This window comes from Anas platyrhynchos, chromosome 4 (assembly GCF_047663525.1).
Source record: "Anas platyrhynchos isolate ZD024472 breed Pekin duck chromosome 4, IASCAAS_PekinDuck_T2T, whole genome shotgun sequence".
Classification (NCBI taxonomy): domain Eukaryota; kingdom Metazoa; phylum Chordata; class Aves; order Anseriformes; family Anatidae; genus Anas; species Anas platyrhynchos.
Genome location: NC_092590.1, coordinates 17,914,735 through 17,935,493, shown reverse-complemented (window position 1 = coordinate 17,935,493; position 20,759 = coordinate 17,914,735). Strand labels below are relative to the sequence as shown.

General features: G+C 43.8%; 1 protein-coding gene and 1 long non-coding RNA gene across 10 annotated transcripts in view; one reads left to right on the top strand and one right to left on the bottom strand.

The window, feature by feature from the left end:
- Nucleotides 1-9,820, top strand: part of CENPC (centromere protein C) — a 27,259-nt gene extending 17,439 nt beyond the window's left edge. For 3 of the 6 annotated variants that reach the window (XM_072037114.1, XM_072037115.1, XM_072037113.1), the window contains 2 exons: nt 63-135; nt 960-3,548. In XM_072037114.1, coding sequence (XP_071893215.1) covers nt 63-135; nt 960-1,014 — 128 coding nt within the window. In that variant the 3' untranslated portion in view covers nt 1,015-3,548. Of the gene's footprint in view, nt 1-62; nt 136-959; nt 3,549-6,111; nt 6,256-9,572 lie in introns of those variants that run through there. The other 3 variants (XR_011808910.1, XR_005265371.2, XM_027456017.3) reach the window with 3 other exon arrangements.
- Nucleotides 6,262-20,759, bottom strand: part of LOC140002425 (uncharacterized) — a 26,409-nt gene continuing 11,911 nt past the window's right edge. For 2 of the 4 annotated variants that reach the window (XR_011808912.1, XR_011808914.1), the window contains one exon: nt 6,262-6,482. This is a non-coding gene — a long non-coding RNA (uncharacterized lncRNA). Of the gene's footprint in view, nt 6,483-9,964; nt 19,546-20,759 lie in introns of those variants that run through there. The other 2 variants (XR_011808911.1, XR_011808913.1) reach the window with 1 other exon arrangement.

The following is a 20,759-nucleotide window of genomic DNA, read 5'->3' as shown; positions in this document are numbered from 1 at the left end:
GCCAAATAGGACTTCAAAGATTGCTAGTAGCTTCTAAAGAACTTTTTTTCTTTTATTTATAGGAAATCAATATAACATCCGTAATCTTCTGAACGAAGAAAGTGTTCTCCTTTTCACGCAGTTCAAAAACGACAGGTGTGAAGAATTTTCTCCAAAAAAGTTTGCTTGAAATACTTCTCACGCTTTTGTACTTTCTGATTTTTTTTTTTTCCCCCACATAAGAAGTGTGTTTGTTTGTGCCCAGCTTAACTTCACAAACTAAGACAGAGCTGGTGAGATCAACATAGAAAGAGCTACAAAAACAATGCACAAGTTTACTGTCAAACTGCAGTGACCCAGTGGAGGGCCTCGCCCTGTATCGGGCATTTGTCATCCAGAGACAGGAAGAGATGCTTAAAAATTTGTTGGAAAAACGTATTGTTGTTCCAAATTGTACTTTTATGCCTAATCTCCCCCAAAATGCTTAACACTTAAATTAATTTTGACATCTTCAGCTAACATCTGTTAGACTCAATGTCTGCCTGGTTATAAACCTCTCAGAATAATCTGTGTTTAAACGTAGAACCATGCTGTCTGCACTCCAGTAATTGTTGTCTAGGAGACAAGCTGCTGGAATTCTTGTGTGCTAGGGTCCGGCACTCTTCTAATATGTTAATGACAGCAGTTTCTTCCTTGTCTACCAGATGTATGATTAGTGCCTAAAATTTGTATTGTAAAATGGATGCTTTTATCTAGGAGCTTATCGGTTCTTTTATATGGGGCTCTGAATGTTTCAGATAGCTTTATTTTGCGTAATGGCATTGGGTCACTGCTAAATGTGTTACTTTAATATTGCCTTTTGTTTTGATTGATGTGTTTCTGAATAATAATGAGGACCTTTGGGAAAATTGTAATTATACTGTAAACTCCAGAAGCCAAGTCTAGACAGCAGATGGTATACATAACATTTGTCTCTCAAGCTCTTCAAGGTTCCTTCTGGCTGAACATAAGGAGAAACTACAGCTATACTGGTAGGGTGCTCTCTCTGAGTGGTCACTGCTGTTCCAGAAGAGGAAAAGATACGGAAAATTGAACTGGAATTGAAAACTTTTTAAGGGCTGAATACTTGAGGATTGAGCGTTGACCTTGTAAGCAGTCTCGGCCATGATCTTTACGCTAAATCTAGAGTACAAATTAGAGTACTAAAGGAGAATTGGCTTTAGTGTTACCCGTAAGAAACTTTCAGCTAAGAACTAACAGTGTCTGTGAAAGCACTTGGACACTGGGGCTAAAATTCTTATGTGAGAGATGCTTTAGGTTGGGGAATTTTAGGTAATACACTTTCTTTCAGTTTTTCTCTTTCAAGCAGTGGTTCCTATAATTGGTTCATGACCTTGTATGTAATTAATGAAGTTAAGTGACATCTTTGCAGTCGTGGCTAGGTCACACTGAACTCTGAGATGATTCCAGGAGTGTGCCAATTGCCATTCAGTTCATCCTCTTGAGGAAAAACTATTTGCAGTCAAAGTTCAGATTGCAGGGAAGAGCATTCATGTATTCCCCTCAGCCTCAAATTTGGAAGTGGTTTTAAATTATTTTTTTCCACGAGTCATATAGTTAGAACTGATAATAATAATTTGGTGTCGGTAGCTTTTTGCAACTTCAGGGCTTGGTTGGCCTCTTCAAGGTTAGTGAGATTCAAATATTGTCCCTCCGTTGGAGCCTTGCCAGCAACCAGATGGGCACTCCTGCTGTCTCCACTGCTTCAGGGAATCCCACCCAGTAAAATGCTCCGTTTGTAAGTCTTTCAACTCTTTAGGCAGGCCCGCAGAGATCTGGAAGTTTGCCACTTGGTAAACAGTACGGGGCTAGCATTAGACCAAAAATCCTGCGCTCCTCTCCCAAGCGTGTCTCCCAGCAGTCAGGACATGGATGCGATGATCTCTGAGCCCAAGAGCTCATCAGCTCCAGCAGAAAGAAAGCAACCACTTTGCCATCGTGTTACAGGCCAGGGAGTTCAGAAGGAAGACACCCTGCAAGTTTTGTGTGTTACCTGACTGCTGAGAGTGGGCGCTTTGGGAAGGGGCTGGTGAACACGTATGGACTATGGAGCTGATGGCCCTAAAGGAAAGTGTGGCTGTGTGGTGTTACAGAGCTCAGGGCAGCCTGCTGCTGTCCAGGAATCCCTGCTGGTTTGGTAGGCTCAGGTGGAAGCAGTGCATTGCCCTCACTGTCATCTTCCCCAGTGGGCTACATTGCAACTTGTCAGCAAGGTTTTCAAGTGAGCTTTTTATAGGTCTTGAGTAACTGATGAGAAATCCATCATTCTGGATGTTTTTTTAAGCAGTAGTAGTATGTTCAGACCGCTTCCTGATAGAGACTGGGGAGTGGCAGATGTTCAAGAGCAGGTTTGAGGTCAGAATGTAGCAAATGCCACTTTTGCTTTTCCTAATTCTGTGCCTGAGTTTGTCAACAAAAAACTGTGGGTTTGGTTAAAAAAAAAAAAAAAAAAAAGGTAATTTTTTAGGCTAGATTGTTTGTTTGCTTCCTGGCTAGTTGATCTTTTGTGTGAAGCGTCTAGTATAATTTACAGAGAATGTTTCGTAGTTGAACTACATCTCAAAATACTTGATTTTCTCCTTTTAAGTAGCAAAAGTCAGTTATGTCAGGCATGGTGTTGTGCCTAGGATGTTGCTTTCAGTTTGTAAAGTTTTGGTGAAGTACTTGCCTAATCAGTTATGCATTTTGTCTTGTCTTTCACAGTGTTAGCTCAACTTCTATTGTAAGAAATAGTGGCATAACACTTATTTTGCTGCGATAGTTCAGTATGAAGTTCCTTTAAATCTGTGGTGAAAACAGAGCTTGATTTCTTGAAATAGTTTAAGTGGCTCCAACATTCTATAGTTTAGGAAAAAGTAACTTGTTTTGGAAAGGAGGGACAGAATTGATTTTTTTAAATGTACGAAGTTCTTAATCTTATCTAATAGAAACAATTCCACCATTTGCCATTAGATGGCGCTTCAAGCACAGCTGTTTGGCGTTGCCTGGCACCTGTACCCAGTAGGCTTTGGCTTTTGAATGGGGGAGGAGAATGTTACAAATGGCGATAAATTCATTCGAACTCGGTTGCAAGTAAATGTAAATAGATTTCTGTTAACATTAGGGTTTGGCACAGAACCTTGCAAAGTTCATTCTGTCAGCATGTGAGTTGTATTGGTTGCAGCCTCTCACTCAAAGTCGTTATAAAAATACTGGTGTGTGGCAGGAACTGAGGTGTGCTAGATTGTGCACCCTTTGTCTGGATTGCATATTTTCGTTTAAACTGACACTTGCAGTGTGAGTAGGTGCAGGAAAATTTACAGCTTGAGCTGAAAAGTCCTGCTTGTATTCCAGGACTCCAGTGGGTGCTGAGTTGTGCAATGTGGCAAGTGAGAATTGGTTGTTGGAAGAAAATGCTGATGTTTCACTTATGCCTGTTCTTGCTGTGGCTCCTGCTTCCTACACTTCTGTGTTCATCAGGCTACTGGTAGTCGTGGGTAACCTGTGGCAGTCGAATTTTTTCCCTTTCCAAAAGGGATATTGCAAAAAAAAAAAAAAAGTCTTCTCTGAAATCTGAGATTTTAACGTTCTGCTTCCTGTCAGTGAGTGATTCTTTTTATCATCACATTTGCTTTTGTTGAACAATCAACTTCCACTGACTACTGTGATGATTTCAAATAGATCTGTGGCAAATCACCTGCAGTTGGTAAAATGCCCATGCAGATAATAGCCCATGCAGAACATGTTGTGGTTCGTTGCTTAAATATGTATTCTTAGGGTTTCTCCAATGATATTTATTTCCATGTTGAAGCTTTTAACAGTGTTTAGATTGTTTCATAGACTAATGGCTTAAATATTCAGCTCAGATGACACAACTTTTCGCCTACTTACAGCAGAATACAGATCATCATGTCTACCAGTAGCGGAGATCTGAGGCAGGTTTGTAATTACTAAGCTAGGCTGAAATTGTTAGCTGCTGTTACCTGCTGTGAGGTGAGGTTGGGATTGTCATCAGGAAGAGACGTGGCCTTTCTCTGCTGCCAGTGTGGCACTGCCCTGTTCCTGGAGGAAACCTGTTTCAGTACGTTAATTCATGGGTTTCTGTCAACAGTAATTGAGAGAGCTGAAGGCAAAAGCAGAGTCGAGTATTTCATCAACACGATGTTAGTAGGTACATGTGTTTTGTGGCAGGTGATGTGATAACAACTAGAAGCATACTTTAAGGAGCTTAACTGACAATGACCCACCACAATGGTGAAGTCAGACTTCTCTAGGCTTTGGCTTCATCTCAGGAAAAAAAATGATGTTACTGGTTAGTAGGTTCCTTTGAAAAATCTAACTTTTTGGAGTTTTCACTTTGCTAGAAAGCTCTTTCTGTCTTACTAAACAAAAAGTTTGTTGTTGTTTAAAGAAGAATGCAGGAGAACAATTGCAAAACTGTCAGATGTGTACACATACATATTTTGTACACCTTAGTAAATATAAGATAGCAGAATATGAGCCAAGTAATTACAGAAAAATAAACAGTGCCAATAAAACAAAATCTTGAAGCACATACACAATTCCTTCTATTTTTCAAGTATGCAGCTGAATTAGTTACCTGCAGATGACTTTGAATTAATGTTTGGGAAATGCAATAAACAGAAAAAGCTATTTCCTCATTTTCATGACAGCTGAAAAGGCATTTCAACGTGAAGGAATATTTTCTTGCATTTCTACTGATGCAGACTCTGCTGCATGATGTGTGTTGTAATACAGAACTTACTTTAAGCAGCGATTGCTCGCAGATAACACATCTGACTGAAGAGTATGGAACATGCTTCTTACATGGTATTGACAGCTGCTGTAACCAACCACCTTGGTGTTTCCAAGACAGTACGCTTGCTCTAAAGAATGTCCTGGCACTTCATGGGTGTTCTTAGAGTCAGACAGAAGCGCTGTCTTCACAATGCATTTCTCTGGTTGTAAGGAAAAGCATCCTTTAGGATTTCACAACCAAACTAATTCCCGTGGTCCAGTTTTAAGACTAAAACAAATAGTTGTCAAAATAATTGGCTGCTGAATGTTAGGGAACAAATATGTTAAAGGGGTGCCTGCAGAGCTGCTCGGTGTTCTTGAGCCCACACACAAAGCTTGTGTTCTTTTTTTGTTCTTCACTTCAACTGCTCGAGTAAAGGCACACAAAACATTGTAAAACTACATTTGCTTTGCATTTCTGCAGTCTTTTCTTATTTGGAGCACCAGACAGGCAACAAATGAAATAAGCCTAAGGAAGCAAAGTGTTTACTTTCTCAGTCTATTGAATTGAGATGCAAATCTGAAAGTATTCAAGATATTTATGTCCCAAGTAAGATTTGTAACTTCTCTTTGAAGCTCAATAGGTAAGGCCTTCTAAATTTGGAAACTGAAGAGTTGTAGTGCTCTTGACAGCTGTGTGGGCAGTTTATTAAATGGGTAGTGTGGTGGGATGACCCGTGGCCAGCTGCCAGCCCAGCCATTCTCTCGGTCCCCCTCGGCAGTACAACGTGGGGTCCCTACCATGGGATGCAGTTCCCCAAGAACTGCTCCAGCATAGATCCCCCAAGGCCCTCAGTCTCTGCCAGGTGCCTTCTCCTCAGCAGGGGTTAGTTACTTGCCAGGAGCCTGCTCCTAGGGTGGGTGTCCGTGAGCTGCAGCTTTCTTTAGAGCATGTCCACCTGCTGTAGCGTGGGGTCCCTTGTGGGCTTCAGTGTGTGTATCTGCTCCTTGGGGGCGCCTGAAGTAGCTCCTCCTGCACTGACTGCAGGGCTGTTTCCCTTGCCTCTGTCTTGATCCTCTTCCCTCCAGCTGCTGCACAGCACTTTCTCATTTTATTTTTAATTTTTTAATTTTTTTTTTTTTTTTTTAGAACTGTTTAGATGCTGCCAGTGTCATTGATGGGCTCAGATTTGGCCAGCAGCAGGTCCCTGTAGAGGAGCCTGCTCCCCATGGTCTCTCTCCCCCACCCCACGCCCTCCCAGTTACCAAAACTTTTCTAGCTGACAACAGTTGTTACTTAGCTCATTGTTCTTTCATGTTTGGGGTGTTCGAAGCTGCCTTTTCTTGTGCTTCCAGCATCACTAGCTAACATGAGAACGGATCAAGATATCTGATACATGGTGCCACCGCGTGGGTGTCTTCTGGAGTCGATATGCTGTAAGGAGGGAGAGGAGTGATGAGAGAGGTGTAAGCATAATGAAGAGCCGTGCTGCTTGTCAGGTAGTGTCCTGGTGTCCAAAGGTGTTGCAGCCTGGCTTGACTGGGACTCTGTAAAGGGTTTTCAGTTAAGTTCAGTAACTTGGAAGGGCAGAATGTGACTTTACTGAAGGGTAGAGAAAAACCTTCCTGGTGTGTTGGTGCCATCAGAACACGGCTGGCTGTGCCAGCAGCTTACGCTCTTGGTTTGGGATTCGAGATCACTTGCATTTAGCATTGAGTCATCTTATCTAAAATTGCAAGATGAAATTAATGAGCATGGTATAAAATCCAATGGACAATACGCCTGAACTTACCCTTTCTTTGTTATCATCGCTTTTGTGTTGGAGTACAGAGGGGGCAATTAAAAGAAATAAAAGTTAATTATGATTTTTTTTCCCCACAATCTGAACTTGAAATTTTATTGCTGACAAAGCAGGGGTTCCCCTAGGATACAGTAGGCTATAAGCTGAAGAAACTAAGCACTTCTCTTGTATTTCAGTAAGTGCCAAGTCAGCTCTGAGGCTAATTAATCAAAACAAATTTACAATTAAGCCCGGGAAGGAAGACTAATTAAGTAGCCAGTTAAGAAAAAGTGCTGAAGGAGGGATCAACCTTAAGGGAGAGTATGAGACTCCTGGTATTGGCCCATGAAGGACAATTAAGTGATAATTGCAGCGGCCTTTCTGCATCCAGCAAAAGCTCTCTGACTTTTAGTATGGCTGATTTTCTTCATGTTAGAAGCAGACGTTTGCTTTTTAAGCAACTAAGCTTAAGCTTACTCTTAAGGTAACTTAAATACAGGGGTTGCTGCAGGAAGAAATTAAAATGCTGCCAGACTTGGGCAGCATTTTAGCTGGTGAAAAAAAAAACTGACTATGTTTTGAAGACAAAGCAGCGCTGAATGCGCAGGGTTTTTGCCTCTTCATTTTGTGGTGCACCGAGTCCCATCTTAGCTTCCTGTTTAACCTTTCAAACAAATTACTTTGAGTGGATTATCTCATCAGAATTTGGAATAGCTTCGTTCTGTTTGGTTGCTAACCCCACTTAAGTTCACAGAAATCATTACCTTGTCATGAAATGGCTTCTGTTGCTTACATCCTACACCCACGCTGCATGACATACTTGTGTTTCTTGATGGAAAAAAGGGGGGGGGAATTATAATAGCAATACTGTTTGTACTGAAAATAATTTAGCTCCTTTTCTGAAGGGTGTTTTAAGCTTGTATTTGTTTTGCTGCAATGCTCATCTCTGGCAAGATGCTAAGGGTTGTAAATGAGGTGTGTGCCTCACACTTCTACCTGTCCTTGCCCATCTCCCAGGAACTATGTATGCTGATAAAGTACAAAACCATTTTTAACGAACTGGATGCATGCATGGACTAAGAACTTGCTTAAATATCCAGTCCCCCCCGCCCTCTTCTGGAATTGGAATTATTTTGGAAATTACAAAGAAAGGGTCTCCATGTATGACCCCTGTTGATCATAATTTTATTTTTTTAACAGAACCTCATATGCATGTACTTGCCAGTGTGGTGCACTGCATCAAGTTTGAATGTTCTCTTCCTTCATTTTTTTTTTTATCTTTCAGCCTATAGCAGTTTCTAAAGGATTATTTTTTTTAAATGTAGTGCTCTCTACAAATTTCTTTTTTCTTTTTTTTTTTTTTTTTGTCTTAGTGGTGCTTACAATGACTGTAGCAGTTGTTTAACTTAGTTCCAGGTATTTGAATTATTTCAGGAGTGTTCTTGTGCCTGAAAGTTCCTCTGCTACCTCTCCTTCAAGCTTTGTACAAGGCCTGGCAAAGCTCCCGAATTTCTTGCTTAGAGAAGTGATGCAAAGCTTCCTTTGGCCTCTGTTCTTTTAAAGGCCTGTGTAGTTTTAATCCCAAGAAAGGTCAGTTTAGGCTGTCACTGGCAGGGTGTTTCTTACCATTGTCTGCCATTTTGGGCTCATGTGGTTGTCCTTGAGCCTCATCCCTGTGTTGAGGCTGGCTCTGCAGTGCCAAAAGAATCCTTTCCGATGCCATTCTACCTGGCCACACTCAACAGAGTGTCAGGGTGTGCTTCTGGCACCTCTTGCAGCACTACTTCATCATGCTGCTGACCTTTTGCCTTAGCAAAATCTGGCTGTGACTCGGCCATCACCTAGGCACTGTGCCATGCCCTGATTTTGCATTGGCAGCTTCGTCCAGGCATTCACCTGCTCTTACATCTTCATTCCTGTCGCCAGGGGCGATGCCATTTGGCACCGGCCGGTTTTGGCACGGAGATCTGGCATGAGCGCACACGTGCCCTCTCGTGCCCCGCTGCTGCCTGGCTTTTCTGGTGAATGCCAGGGGAAAGGCATCTTCCTGGCTGCTGAGACTTATGTGGGGTCTGAGGGGGAGCCTGGACTAAGGTAGAAGACTGTTGTGGCTCTTCAGGATCACCAGCATAGGTACAAGGTACACCTGTGAGCACTTGTGTGCACACCTGGCAGCCTGGTTCTTGTTGCTGGCTGCCACAGAGAGGTCAAGGGATATAGAAGAGAGCAGGAGATGAAAGTTCATTTAAGGGGGAAGGGAGTTTATTTGCATCCCTCTGGTTCTGCTTGATCAACTGTTGAGTCCTCTTCATCAGTCATAACTTTCGGCATATCTCTGTCCTGCCTGGTAGAGGACGATGGTTATAGTGTTGTAAGCTACCTGCTGTTCCAAAGCCCTGAGTCTGCTGCTACCACCTACCTGGTCAGGAGAGGAGAGAGCAGCTTACAGCGTCACTTGGCGGGGAGTTGTGTCAGACTTGGCACTCAGTTAGCAACAGCCTTAATTCGTGGATTCCTCCCTGCTGTCAGCAGCTCTGTGTGGCCTTGGGGCTGTAAATGGTGGGCTGTGGACTGTTTGCCTAAATACTAGCAGAAACTAATTGAAATACACACAAGGTTTTTATAAAAATAGCATGAAACTTGCTTGTATTTTTACTACTAGGCCTCTTGGTCCTGCACAAAATGCAGCGTTTTGTAACGTTGGTAGCATAAAACAAATCTGTAGAACAAGCGTCATTGTTGCAGCCGAGTGTGGCTTTGACAACTCCAACCTTTGTACAGAGGAACACAATTGTTAGAGGACCTTGTTTAGTTAAATTAGGCTAATGTGCCCTTTTGAAAATCATAATTGAAATGATTCTGATACTTGTATTGATTTGCCACTGGAGTACGTGGTTGCTTTGAACACGATTTGCAGTCATTCCACTTTACGGAGTAGTTACAGTCTAGTATTATGGCGCAGAGGTTTTGGGGTGGTTTTTAACTGAATATTGCATTCAGCTGGATGAACTGATTTCTATTCTTTTTGCATTTCAGACCAGTTGTAACAAGCACCTTGTTGGAGCCCAATCCCTCTTCCCCGTAAGTTCACCTGCAAGCTGAAGATCATCTAATGAGAGCGAGTTCTGAAGAACACTGTTAACTACCACCCAACTGGAAATACGCCTGTATGGAAGCACAGAGTTCATTGATCTTAAGAGATCTTCCTCCAGTGTAAATTGTAAATAGATGGCCACAAATTATTTTTCTGTTTTGTATCAATAAATGTTAAATAATACAAATCAGTTTTGATTCCTCTGCCTTTCTAAATCATTTAAGAATGAATTTTATGGTAGTTGGTGCAACGTTGAAAACTCGGGTAATTGCATGAAGCTGAGGAGTTTGATTTGTAAATATGTATGGAGGGAGTTGCACTGAGTGCTTTCAAGGATGTCCCCAGTGAAATCTAACTTCCATCGGTGGTGTTGAAACTTCTTCTAAAAGGAGTTTGGAACTGAAATATGCCAATACAGATTGGCTTTGGAAAACAGGGTTCCTGACTGACCATGGTTTTGGTCCCAGTGCCAATCACTGCTCTTCCTGCCACAGGTATACAGGAAGTCCAGCTTGGTGATGCTGTAGGAATCTTGTACAGTTGAGGTAAATCCTAAACAGAGCCAAACTCTGCTGCACTGTCACCATCATTCGGTGCTCTTGAGTTTTGGTGTTTGATGCCTTGCGCTCCCCTCTGCCTTCTCTGTGAAATTTCCAAGGTGTTTCCATTCAGCTGGAGATGGCGCTCCCTCTGTGTTACCTGTTACAGCAGATCTGGCATAGTCATCAGTGCGAAATAAAATGGAAGTACCTCCCATCCCTTGGGGAAAATACGGTCCATTAGTTTTTCATTTGCCAGGAGCATCAGATTTTAGTATTTTTTCTCCTTTATCTCCTGGGAATATCAATCTGCATAGATCTATTATTAATTCCACAGCAACTAGCTCATTTTCTCAAAAACCTTTACTGTTGGTGATAAAAGTAGGTCTCTCTAGGAATCATTTAAAATCCCAGTTGGGCTCAAGTATGCCATGCACAGTGCTGGGTACTTAGTGTGGGGTTTTGTTATTTTTAGGTACCTTTGCCTCAGCTGAACTCACTTTTTTATAAGCTAAGTGTTGTAGAGTTGTCTGGCATTTAAATCTTAAAATTATTTTGGCAACGAAGGAATAAAATCAAAGGTGGGAGGGTGAGAATAAACGCATCCCTGAGCAACAGCGACCTGTGCTGAGAATGACAGTATACTAAGGTATACAGTGCTACAGAGAGGAGAGCAAGAGGGGTTTGCCAGTCCTGAAAGGTTTTATAAACTCCCCTTATAGCATTCCCTTCAGCCATGCTCAGGCATCGCTGGGTGCCAGCAAGTGCCTTGTTGACGGCAGTGGTTCATGAAGCCCTGTCTCAATTCCAGCTCACACTTACAATTAGAGCAATGGAGAATCGGGCTTTCAATTAAGACCCCCTTTGATTAAGACACCCTTCCCATTGCTAGGGCTGTGCGCTGCCCTTCTGCGTGCCTGGGTACGCATGCACATAGTGCTGTGCTGTGCCAAGCGGGAGCAGGATGGTGATGGTGCTGCGTTTGCACAGAGGGCCTGAAACTGCTTCGTCCTGGTGAGCTGCTGCTCAGGTTGCTTTGTGGATTCCCCGAGGAAATGGAGCTCGGCACTCTCTCCCCTCACCTTGAGCATTCAGTCAGGGTCGTGCTCTCCTGTGCCTGTGGTCTGACATAAGGAATTGTTACTGCTTTTCTTTGCCACAGTGTTTAAGTTGGAGTGGAGAAGCCTTCATTTAGAACGCTCCGTGGCATTTTCTTTTTAATTAAATCAATGCCTTGGACAGAAACAAAGCACTGAGCACTTATACAGCATACTGTGTTTTGATAAGCAGGAAGATCCTTAATACACCTTTTTCTTTTACCTGTCTTTACTTGAAAGAAGCAGAACTTACGTCAGCCCTTCGTATGTCAGTCAGATTCCTTCATAATTTCACAGGAGGGCAGTTCCAGTAACCTTTACACATTGACCCAGTATTCAATTTTAGGAAGCAATGAGTCTGCATTTTATCCCTGTATTGGCTCTTCTGGGGGGAGAGGAGCAAGGGGAAGCAGTGGTTCAGTTCTGCTCAGGGGTTTTCCAGTTCCCCCAGTGATCACAGATGTGCTTCAATGTTAAGACGTGATAAACAGGTAAAGTGGGTGATTTGTAGGGTGTAACAGGAGAAACGAAGGTGAATTTCTCTGCATGTAGGAAAAATCAACTTATTTTTTTATCTTAATGCAAAAGCAGGCAACAACAAAACACAAACCAGTGTATGCGTGAACCACCTGGAATGCTTCTATGGCCATCAAGGGAAATCATGCCCCTTTTTAGCAGTAACACACCTTGAGCAGCACTGCACAGGTAGTAGGGCAGTGTTTTAAGGTTATATTGAGACCCCCTTGTGCCTTGGACAGGGCAGTGACCAACTACCTTGACTGCTCACCCTGACCCCTTTTCACGTTCAAGAGGGCAGCACATTCGCCTGGTAAATCCTAGCCCTGAGAGGAGTTCCTCCTGGTGGTGATGTTGTAGCTTGGTCACTGGCACAGAACATGCATGACTTGCACGCAGTGTGCCGTGATTCACAAAACCGATGCTCTGGTATTACTGAGCCAACTCCGAGCTTTTGTGCTCCTTTGTGCTTTGAGATGTGGTGGGTGCAAAGGCTCGTAGCCAGAGCTCCATCTACATTGTCTGGCGGTGACAGAAGAGGTTATTACATTTATTGCATGCCTTTGGCAGCTCAGGATTGGTTTTACCATGCCAGTCCCTTGTGTATTTTCAGTACCTCAAGGTATGAGGATTCTTCTCTCCTGGAGGAAGCAAATTAGTTACGCTGCTCTGGGGTCTGCTGGTGTACAACTGTGACTGCTTTCTTATGTGATTCAGCTGTTACTAAAATAAGACTTACTCCTCTGCAGATAAGCAGTTTAAACTCGTCTGTTAAGGATCGTGTGATTTTTTTTCCCCTTTTCTGTTCTGAGCAGGGTATTATCCACACACACACATATGCTTAACTGAAAAAATATACATCAAACCAGGGCCAAATAGTTTGCAGCCTGAGAAATTAACTGTGGAGTGAGTTATATTTTGTGTGCAAAGAAAGCCAAAGGGCAAGGTATGGAAAACTCTCCATCTGTCTCTCTGGGCACGAGGGAAAGCTTTCCTGTGCTGCAACAACCTCTAGTGCTGCCTCAGCCTGGTGAAGCTCCACCACCTGCTGGTCCTGCTGCCATCATACCTGCTTTCTAGGGCTTTTCCTGAGATCCCAGTCTGTGCAAGAGGCAGGGAGAAGACTTTTCCAGCTCAAATGGATTGTTTCTTTCTTTCTCTTTCTTCTTTTCTTTCTCTCTCTCTCTCTCTCTCTTTTTTTTTTTTTTTTTTTTCCCCTCTCATAAAGGAAATGAACATAATATAACTAATTTAACTAATTTATCGGATTTACAGAGAGGAGTTCAGCCAGCCTGGAGGATTCAAAAGCTTGAAGTCCCATGCCTGATTATTTCAAACTTATGGCATGAAAATCAGGTTGCTTTAGGTTACTTCCTATTAAATGATGTGGGAAAAAGGCACTTGGACCAGCCCAGAGCCAAGGGAACTTGAGCAAGATGTAGCCTGGTATTTACTGCTTAGAGTTTCCCTGCTGCTGGTTACGTTTCCCTCTCTCCCTCACATTCATGCAGGGTGTGAGCGGTATGAACACTTCTGAACTGGCAAAAAATATCAAGAATATGGCTTTTGGTGGTTGGTGGATGTCTCTTCCTCCCTCTCCTTGAAGGTAAATGGGGAATGCAAATGATTCGCTCAGAACAAGCAAGTCAGAAGACTGAGCTTGGCTTTCAGAAATATGTCTTCAGACTTGCTAGGTGGTTCACATAATCTCACTCTGGATGCGTACCGTGCTGTTTTAGCATAGGGTTTGGTTTGGTTTTGGTAGCTTGGCCTCCAAAGAAGCTTCTAGTGGTGTGCCCCTATACCCCTGGCTAGCATAAAGGGTGGTGAAATGGGTGCTGGAGACAAGCAAAGGGACACAAGCAAAAACCAACCAAAATATATAGGAAATGTTGTTCTTAAGCTGTGATGTTTTAGCAAGTTTGTCCTAGTTTTGACAGTACCCATTGCTACCTGCCCTTCTCCTGCATACCTGGGCTCCCGAACGTGCTGCTTGTGTGAGGAATCAGTCAAAGGTGCATCCCTCGAGCTGCAGGCAGGGCTGTGCCTCTACCGAATGGTGGCCAAGCAGCGGGGCTGGTGCTGAGCACGGTTTGCTCCTGCCATCTGAAGAAACCCTGGTGTCTGTGTGGTCATTTCGCCACAGCCCTGGGCTCTGGAAGGTGAGCTTTGGAGGGGGAAACCAAGCCCCCGGAGCTGCTGGCAGCATGCACACAAGTTTGTACTCAGCCGAAGGAGGTTGGCACACAGCAGCAAGCTGCATTCCTTCTCTGCTCAGGAGGTAGCTGTTTATTTCTGGTGTGCACAGTTCTGCCAGGGGCAGTGTTTGCTTTATAGCTGGTTCTGGTTTTGAGAGCTCTGTGCTTGCTCCAACAGATGACTTGGTCTTTTGTGTTATTCAGGTCTCTGTACTGAGCCCACTGCCCGCCCTCTACTGACACCTTTCCAGAGGTTCGTGCCTGTGATCCTGCTTATTGCTGTCTTTGGGTTATTACCGGTGTTTTTAATTGATCAAGGAGACTTGTCTTCTTGTTTATATCCATAGAAACCAGAGCAATGGGTTTCGATTCACCAAATTTATACCTAGGTAGCACTGTTATCACAATCAGTCTGCTCTATACAGGCATGTTTTCATCCTGAGAGCCCGTGTTTACTGAAGACAGTGGCTGAACTCCCTGTTTCAGGGTCTAATCCATAGCCAAGCTGCTGCGCTCAGAGTGCCAGAAGAGTTAAATTTCAGCACAGCACATTCAGTGGCTCCGTTTCCAGCACAAACATTGCCAACTGTAGTGCCTCTGCAGGTGAAATTGTATTTGACTCTATTATGGCAGGCAGTTAAAAAGCACGCCTAAATGGGAAGTCACACACGTAGAAAAGAACTAATGTTTAACTCAATGTCTTCCCTGAATGTTTGCAATACCAAGCCTGTGTGTAGCTAGGCAGACTGGCTGTCCTTTTTAGTTGCTTGCATTGATTCCTCCATCAAGTATATATACAAACTCCGTATGGGGAGTGGTATTTTTTCCCCTGTGCTCTGTAAATGAAGTTCTGCGATCACGAGACATAGCTCCTGTTTTCCACTAGAGGCCAATAAAGCGCCAGAGAAGACTGCTGTAAAGCTTTAAGCAGAAAGCCCCGTCATTTTTTTTTCCCTTCCAGACCTGTTGCTCAACTGTTGTACTTCTGTCTTGATGAGAATTTCTTCTTTCAGAAATGGTTTGCCCTCTAATGAAGTGGAATTCAATTGCTAATACTTATTCCCAGTGTTTTGTTCCCCAAACCTTCAAGGAGTTAAAGAACTGTCTTCTTGATTTGTTCTTGCATATTCCTTCCACGTTTTCAATTCCTGGTTAACTGTAACAGCTGCCATAGAATAAAGGGGACATCAAAAAGGCACTGGAAACAGGATGGTGATACCAGTGCTTTGGCCTTTTGTGAGTTTCAGGCAATGCTATGGCTTTAGCTTCTCCACGTCTCTGGAGATCATCCTGAACAGCGTTCATCCAAGCCAATAGCATCCAAGAGGGGCAGAGGCCTGTCCACGCTGCCGTCAGTCTGTCTGGGTGCCTCCACCTCCCAGCTCCTCAAGTTCTCTCTCAGTTGCACGATGAGGAGGGTGAGGACAGCAGAAGTCCTCAAATCCAAAGGTAGCTGTGCCAGCTCTTTGTCACAGACAGGAGAGGCAGTCTGGGACCGTGCTTGTTAGCCTGGGAAGTGCCCTGTGCTCTCAGGCCCAAATCAGCAAGGAGTAACTCTGCCTAACATCTCGATTAGTCCCAGAGATGTTTACAGTGTGATGAAGGCACCGCTCGATAGCGGGAAGGTCATTTGGGGGTTTGTTGATGCTTGGCAGGGGTCTGACGCGAGCAGTGTAGACCTGTAACCCTCCCTGCTGCCACGCTGCTGGGTCTGGTTACGGCACTGTGCTCTGGTTGCTTTTCCTAAACGTGGGGGATTTCCCTGAGGACTGGGGGAAACTTGCTTTTAGAGGTATTTGGGTTTCTCTTTTTGATTTTTGGCTGCTGTGGTAGGAAGCAGAAGTGGGTCCTGGGTAAGAAGTGCAGGGCACATGCAGTGCCTTGGTTTACAACCCTTTCAGCCAGGGCACCCACAAAATACTGAGGATTTTTCTGCATCTGCTAACTCCCAAACCCACGTTGCAAACCAGCAGGGCTCTGCTGCAGGATTTCTCCGGTTAGAAAGGTGCTGTCAGGCACAGGCACACGCTGCATGAGACAGGCTGCAACCCATGAGGGCGAGCGTTCGCTCCAGCTTCATTCATCTGCCATCTGCAAAGGAGTTCCTAATCCTGATGCTCAGCAGGATGGGTGCTTTGAAGTGTTTACCATTCAGCCGCTCTTCCAGAACATGGAGTTTGCAGGATTGCAATGTTTGTCGGGTAGGGGCCTCTGGAAACCTACTCTGTGCCGCCAGTGACTGCAGCGAGTATTGAATACCTTGCTATAAACTGCAGAAAGCTGACTCATTATCATTATATATTATTCTATGATTATTTACTCCTCATTAACGCTGGTGTAACACAGCAGGGAGGCTAGAACAGCAGCAGCTCCCTGGCCGTTCTCTGCTGCTGCCACTGGCTGCACGCGTGGTGCTGTGGTGCGACGCTCGTGCGGGACGTGCAATCAGTGGGAGGCACTGGCTGCTGAAAACGGGGAGAGAAAGGAGGCAGGGGGAATCTGGCTTGGCTTTATTTATCTCCTCGTGTGAGCAGCGCCACAAACACCCTTAAATACCATAAAACGAAAAAGAAGTAGGGAGTGTGAGTGACATCAGCTTTTTGTCTAAAAGAGTGGCCAGCTCTTTTTGCAAAATGAGCAATTTTGTACGTTACCAGCCACATGTGCTGTTTAATTCCTCTTGCTTCCCTGCTGCACAGCTTCTTTTTCTCTTGTACGTGAATATCACATAAAGGGTCGGTAGGAATCAGCGTTAATGCTAAATGCTTGGTACCTGTTTTGATCCTCTGTGTGTGTGCGTGTGTGGTGTGTGTTCAGATTTGCCTGAAAGATGAGGACCGTGTGGCACAAGGTGCTGTACAAATGGAAGCAAATAGTATCTGCTCTACAGCGATTGTGCTCTAATTGACAAGGGGAAAAAAAAAAAGGAATACACGTATTTTTTTTTTGGTGTTTCTATGCTGCTTGAAACAGTGGGGCCAGGGCCTCCGGGCACTGTTATAACCTGAGTCAATATTAATAATTCTTCGTTTTCTGGAAGAATGGTGCTACGGAGTTACTTTCTTGCTGTAATTCGAGCAGACTGAAACAGGCTTCTCTGTAATGTGAGACTCGAGTTCCTTGGCAGAGTTTCAAGGCAAGCACATCTCACTCCGCTGAGGTTTGCCACATCAGAAAGGCTCAAATGAGAGCAGGGACTTGGGGTCTTTTCCTAGCGTTAACCCCACGGGGCTGTTTCGCTTGGCAAGTGGCGGTCCCTTTCTGCACAGCTGCTTGGCCCACCTGGTTTCTGAGGGCAGGTATTAATTCTGGAAGCTCGTTATGTGCAGCGAGTGAGTTCCTGGTCCTGGTGGCGTGGGCTGGCTTGAGCAGAGCTGGCAGCCCCGTGGCCACGGCCTGGGTCATGCCAAGATCTGCATCAGGGCTGGTTTTGAGCTGCTCTGAGTGGGGGGAAACCATTTGATCAGTGCCCGTCGTATTTCATACTAAGCCTTTTATGCCACTGCTAATACCACAAGTCGGTGGGACGCTCGTGAACGAGCAGGAATGTTTGATCTGCGCCTGTAATTTGGTTAACTGTTTCTCCTTATATTAATTTACATTTGGGTGATTCTGTAAGAAATTATAGCAGGATTTAATAACACTAATATTAAAAAATCAATATCAGGTCTGCATATTTCCATCTGATTAGTAGTTTTTCCTCTTGATTAAATTATGCATTTTTAATACAAGCCCTTCATTTATCTGTGATGACATGGCACTGCAGCCCTCTGTGTAAAGCGAGCACATTTCAGTGCCCCCTTTGCTGCTGCTGGTACGAGATGCAAATTTTCTTGTTTCTCAGTAATTTTTTTTCTGTATCCATCATACCGCATGCCTTTGCTTGCCTAGAGTAAAAGGTCATTGTAAATCTTGATTATTCTTGGAAATTGCTCACACAGTTATTTCCTTGACTTGATACGTTTCATCCTTGAGCGCATCAAAAAGAGATTTAATCAAAAATGAAAATTTGGGAGAAACTGTTGGTAGTTCTTTCCATATACAGCAGTTTTTGAGAAATGCACAAAAAAAAAAAAAAAAAACAAACAAATTTGAAATGTTTTTCATTTTGGTTTGAACAGCTGAAGTGGAATAAAGTTATTCTTATTTTATGACTTTCCGTGTTACTTTTTTTTTGTTGTTTTGTTTTCTTCAGGGGAGAGAGATGAGAATTCACTCTTCACCCAAATTTCTGGGAGTAAGGCATGCACACTGGGCACTGCTTTCCCATGGGCTGTCCTTGCCGTTGGTTTAGAGAATCCACTCATGCAGGATGTCTGATTAATTAGCCAATGCTAATTACTTTTTTTGTCGGAGTTGTGTTTAATCCCTAACTAACACTGATCTCTGCTTTTTGACTGAGATGGAGCAAATACAGTGGGAATGCAGTTTGGTTTTGAGGTAGGAAGCGGAGCCACAGTTAGTTTTTGGAAGGTGACTCTAAAGCAGAAATCCTGCTGTTTAGAAGAAGAGTGTTGAGTGCTAGATGAATCCTCCCCCTAAATAATGCCATGTATTGAGCATGTTGCCCTTCACGTATCCCCTTCAGTGCTGTGCACACAGAAGCACGTATTGCACGATTGTTTGCAGGGATTTTGCAAAAACGTACATGGGACATGGTGTCCCAAATCTGTGATAGAATCCCCATGTAGGAAAATTTCCAGAGAGAGCTCTGGTTTGGGATATTTGTCCCGAAAGAAGCTATGCTTGATGCTGAGCCCTTCTCATGATCAGAGTCAGAGGCGCGACAATATGCTAAGGATGGATATATCCGAGGTGAGGTGCTCTCAGTACGTGTTTGGGGTCTATGGGGCGCAACAAGGTGGATGCAGCTCCAAACTGCTGCTGGAATCAGGAATTCGCTTCTTGCCGCATTCACCTCCATCCTCAAGCAGGCTTTGCATGGGAAATCCTGTTTGTTTTTTTCTCCAAAGTATCAGCCTTTTTCATCTCACAACCTTGTAGCTCTGAAGTATGGCACTCGCTGTATCTCTTTGGTTCTCAACCCTGGTAGAATGCTAGAGAAAAGATAGGAACCAACGACATCCAGAAGAGTTTAGTTAAGAGAGTTTGGCTCAAAATAATGCATTATTCCTCTCAGCACATGCTGTGTGTACATAATAAAAGCTTTAAAAAAATCTACAATCTAAAAAAAATAAATAAAATCCATATATGACAAGATTAAAAAGAAAGTAAGAAAGTGAAATGTTGGAGGGAAAAAAAAAAAAGGCAACAAACAGCTGTGGAACAAATCTTAAGAGCTTTAGAAGGAGAGCTTGATCTTCGGTGGTAGGCATGGGCCTGCCCAAAGGGACAGTGCTGAAGGACTTACACAGGACTTGTACAGAAGTCCCAGGTCACCAGTATCCTCAGTGACAGCAATCATGAGCTTTATCGGCAGTCATGCTTTAATCGAGAGCTCAGAAACGATCATGTTTCTCCACTGAGGAATTTGGGTGGTATAAATCTGCAGTCTAACGGGCTTGAGTCGCGGGGGCTGGCACACTCCCATTGTGAGCGCTTTTCCTAGGGGTAGATAAAAGCCTCCCATAAATAAAGCTTTGAAATCTTCCAGGAGAGGTTAGCAATACAAATATGGGTGCATGAAGCTCAGTGCAAGCAATAATTCCACAGATTTTTATTAGAAAGTAGATATATGGGAGCAGCTATGCATGATAAATCAACATATCTGCCTCCTTACTGGCTTTTATGATAGGCATTAGCAGTAGTGACTGTCACAGAGATCATAACTGCTTTATTTCAGCTGTCTTTATAAGGCATAGTCAAATACAAGCAGTTGCTATTATTTTTTAAGCATAAACTCTTTCTCCCTGCTTTGAATCGATGACAAAGTGTTCCTGGTTAAACTTCAAGTTTTGCGTGGCTGGGAGAGGGAAGGAAGAAGTTCTCGGTCTTTCGGTTTGGCAGAGCTTTTTCCTGGAGCCTTGGGGGTGGCTGCCCTGCATTGCCCAGAGCACTGAGGCACGGCAGTCGCAACGTCTGCCTGCCCTTGGGGCACTTTGGGGAGCACGAGGACCGCCTGGCCTCTCCTTCAGGGTGCTGGAGGGGGTTTCGCAATGCCAGCAGCAAAATGCAACGTTTAATCTTTCTCAGTTGTCTCCTTGGGTAAATCAGCTTATGTGTAATCTGATTATGCATATAATATAGACGTATAAATTAAGTAGATAATTGGTGAATAATAGCATTGCCCACAGAATGATTTTAATAAAGGGTTAGAGAGGCTGTTCTGTGCTAAAAATGCTTCTGTCTTTCTAGGGTAGGGCTTTCAAAGACAATTAAAAGTGCTTTGCACCCAAAGCAAGAGCTGTAAAGGTTCATAACGTGCTATACTGTATAAATACCAGTGGGGAGCTGGGCACTCAGCTCCGACTGGGAACTCCCCGGAGCTCTTTATACGCCTCGGGAAGAGGAGGCTGTTATGTTGGTACCGAAGAAATATGTCCAGGCACTTTCCTTAAATGCTCACTCAAGGCATCCCATATGGTGTACAACTAGGCGAGGTTAAGGCCGAATAGATGTGATATGTCTTTCTTTGAAGCTGCTTTTGTGGTTTTACGGTGTAGGCAAGCCTGGAAGAAGTGTCACATTAAGACAGTGGCAGTAGAGAAGGTGAGAGGTAGGTTTATCCAGCTGTTTTCATCTTCAACTCGTCATCCTCCTCCTCTTGGCCACATCTATGGCATTCCACCCTTCTCCAACTCTCCTGCCTTCCATAAAAC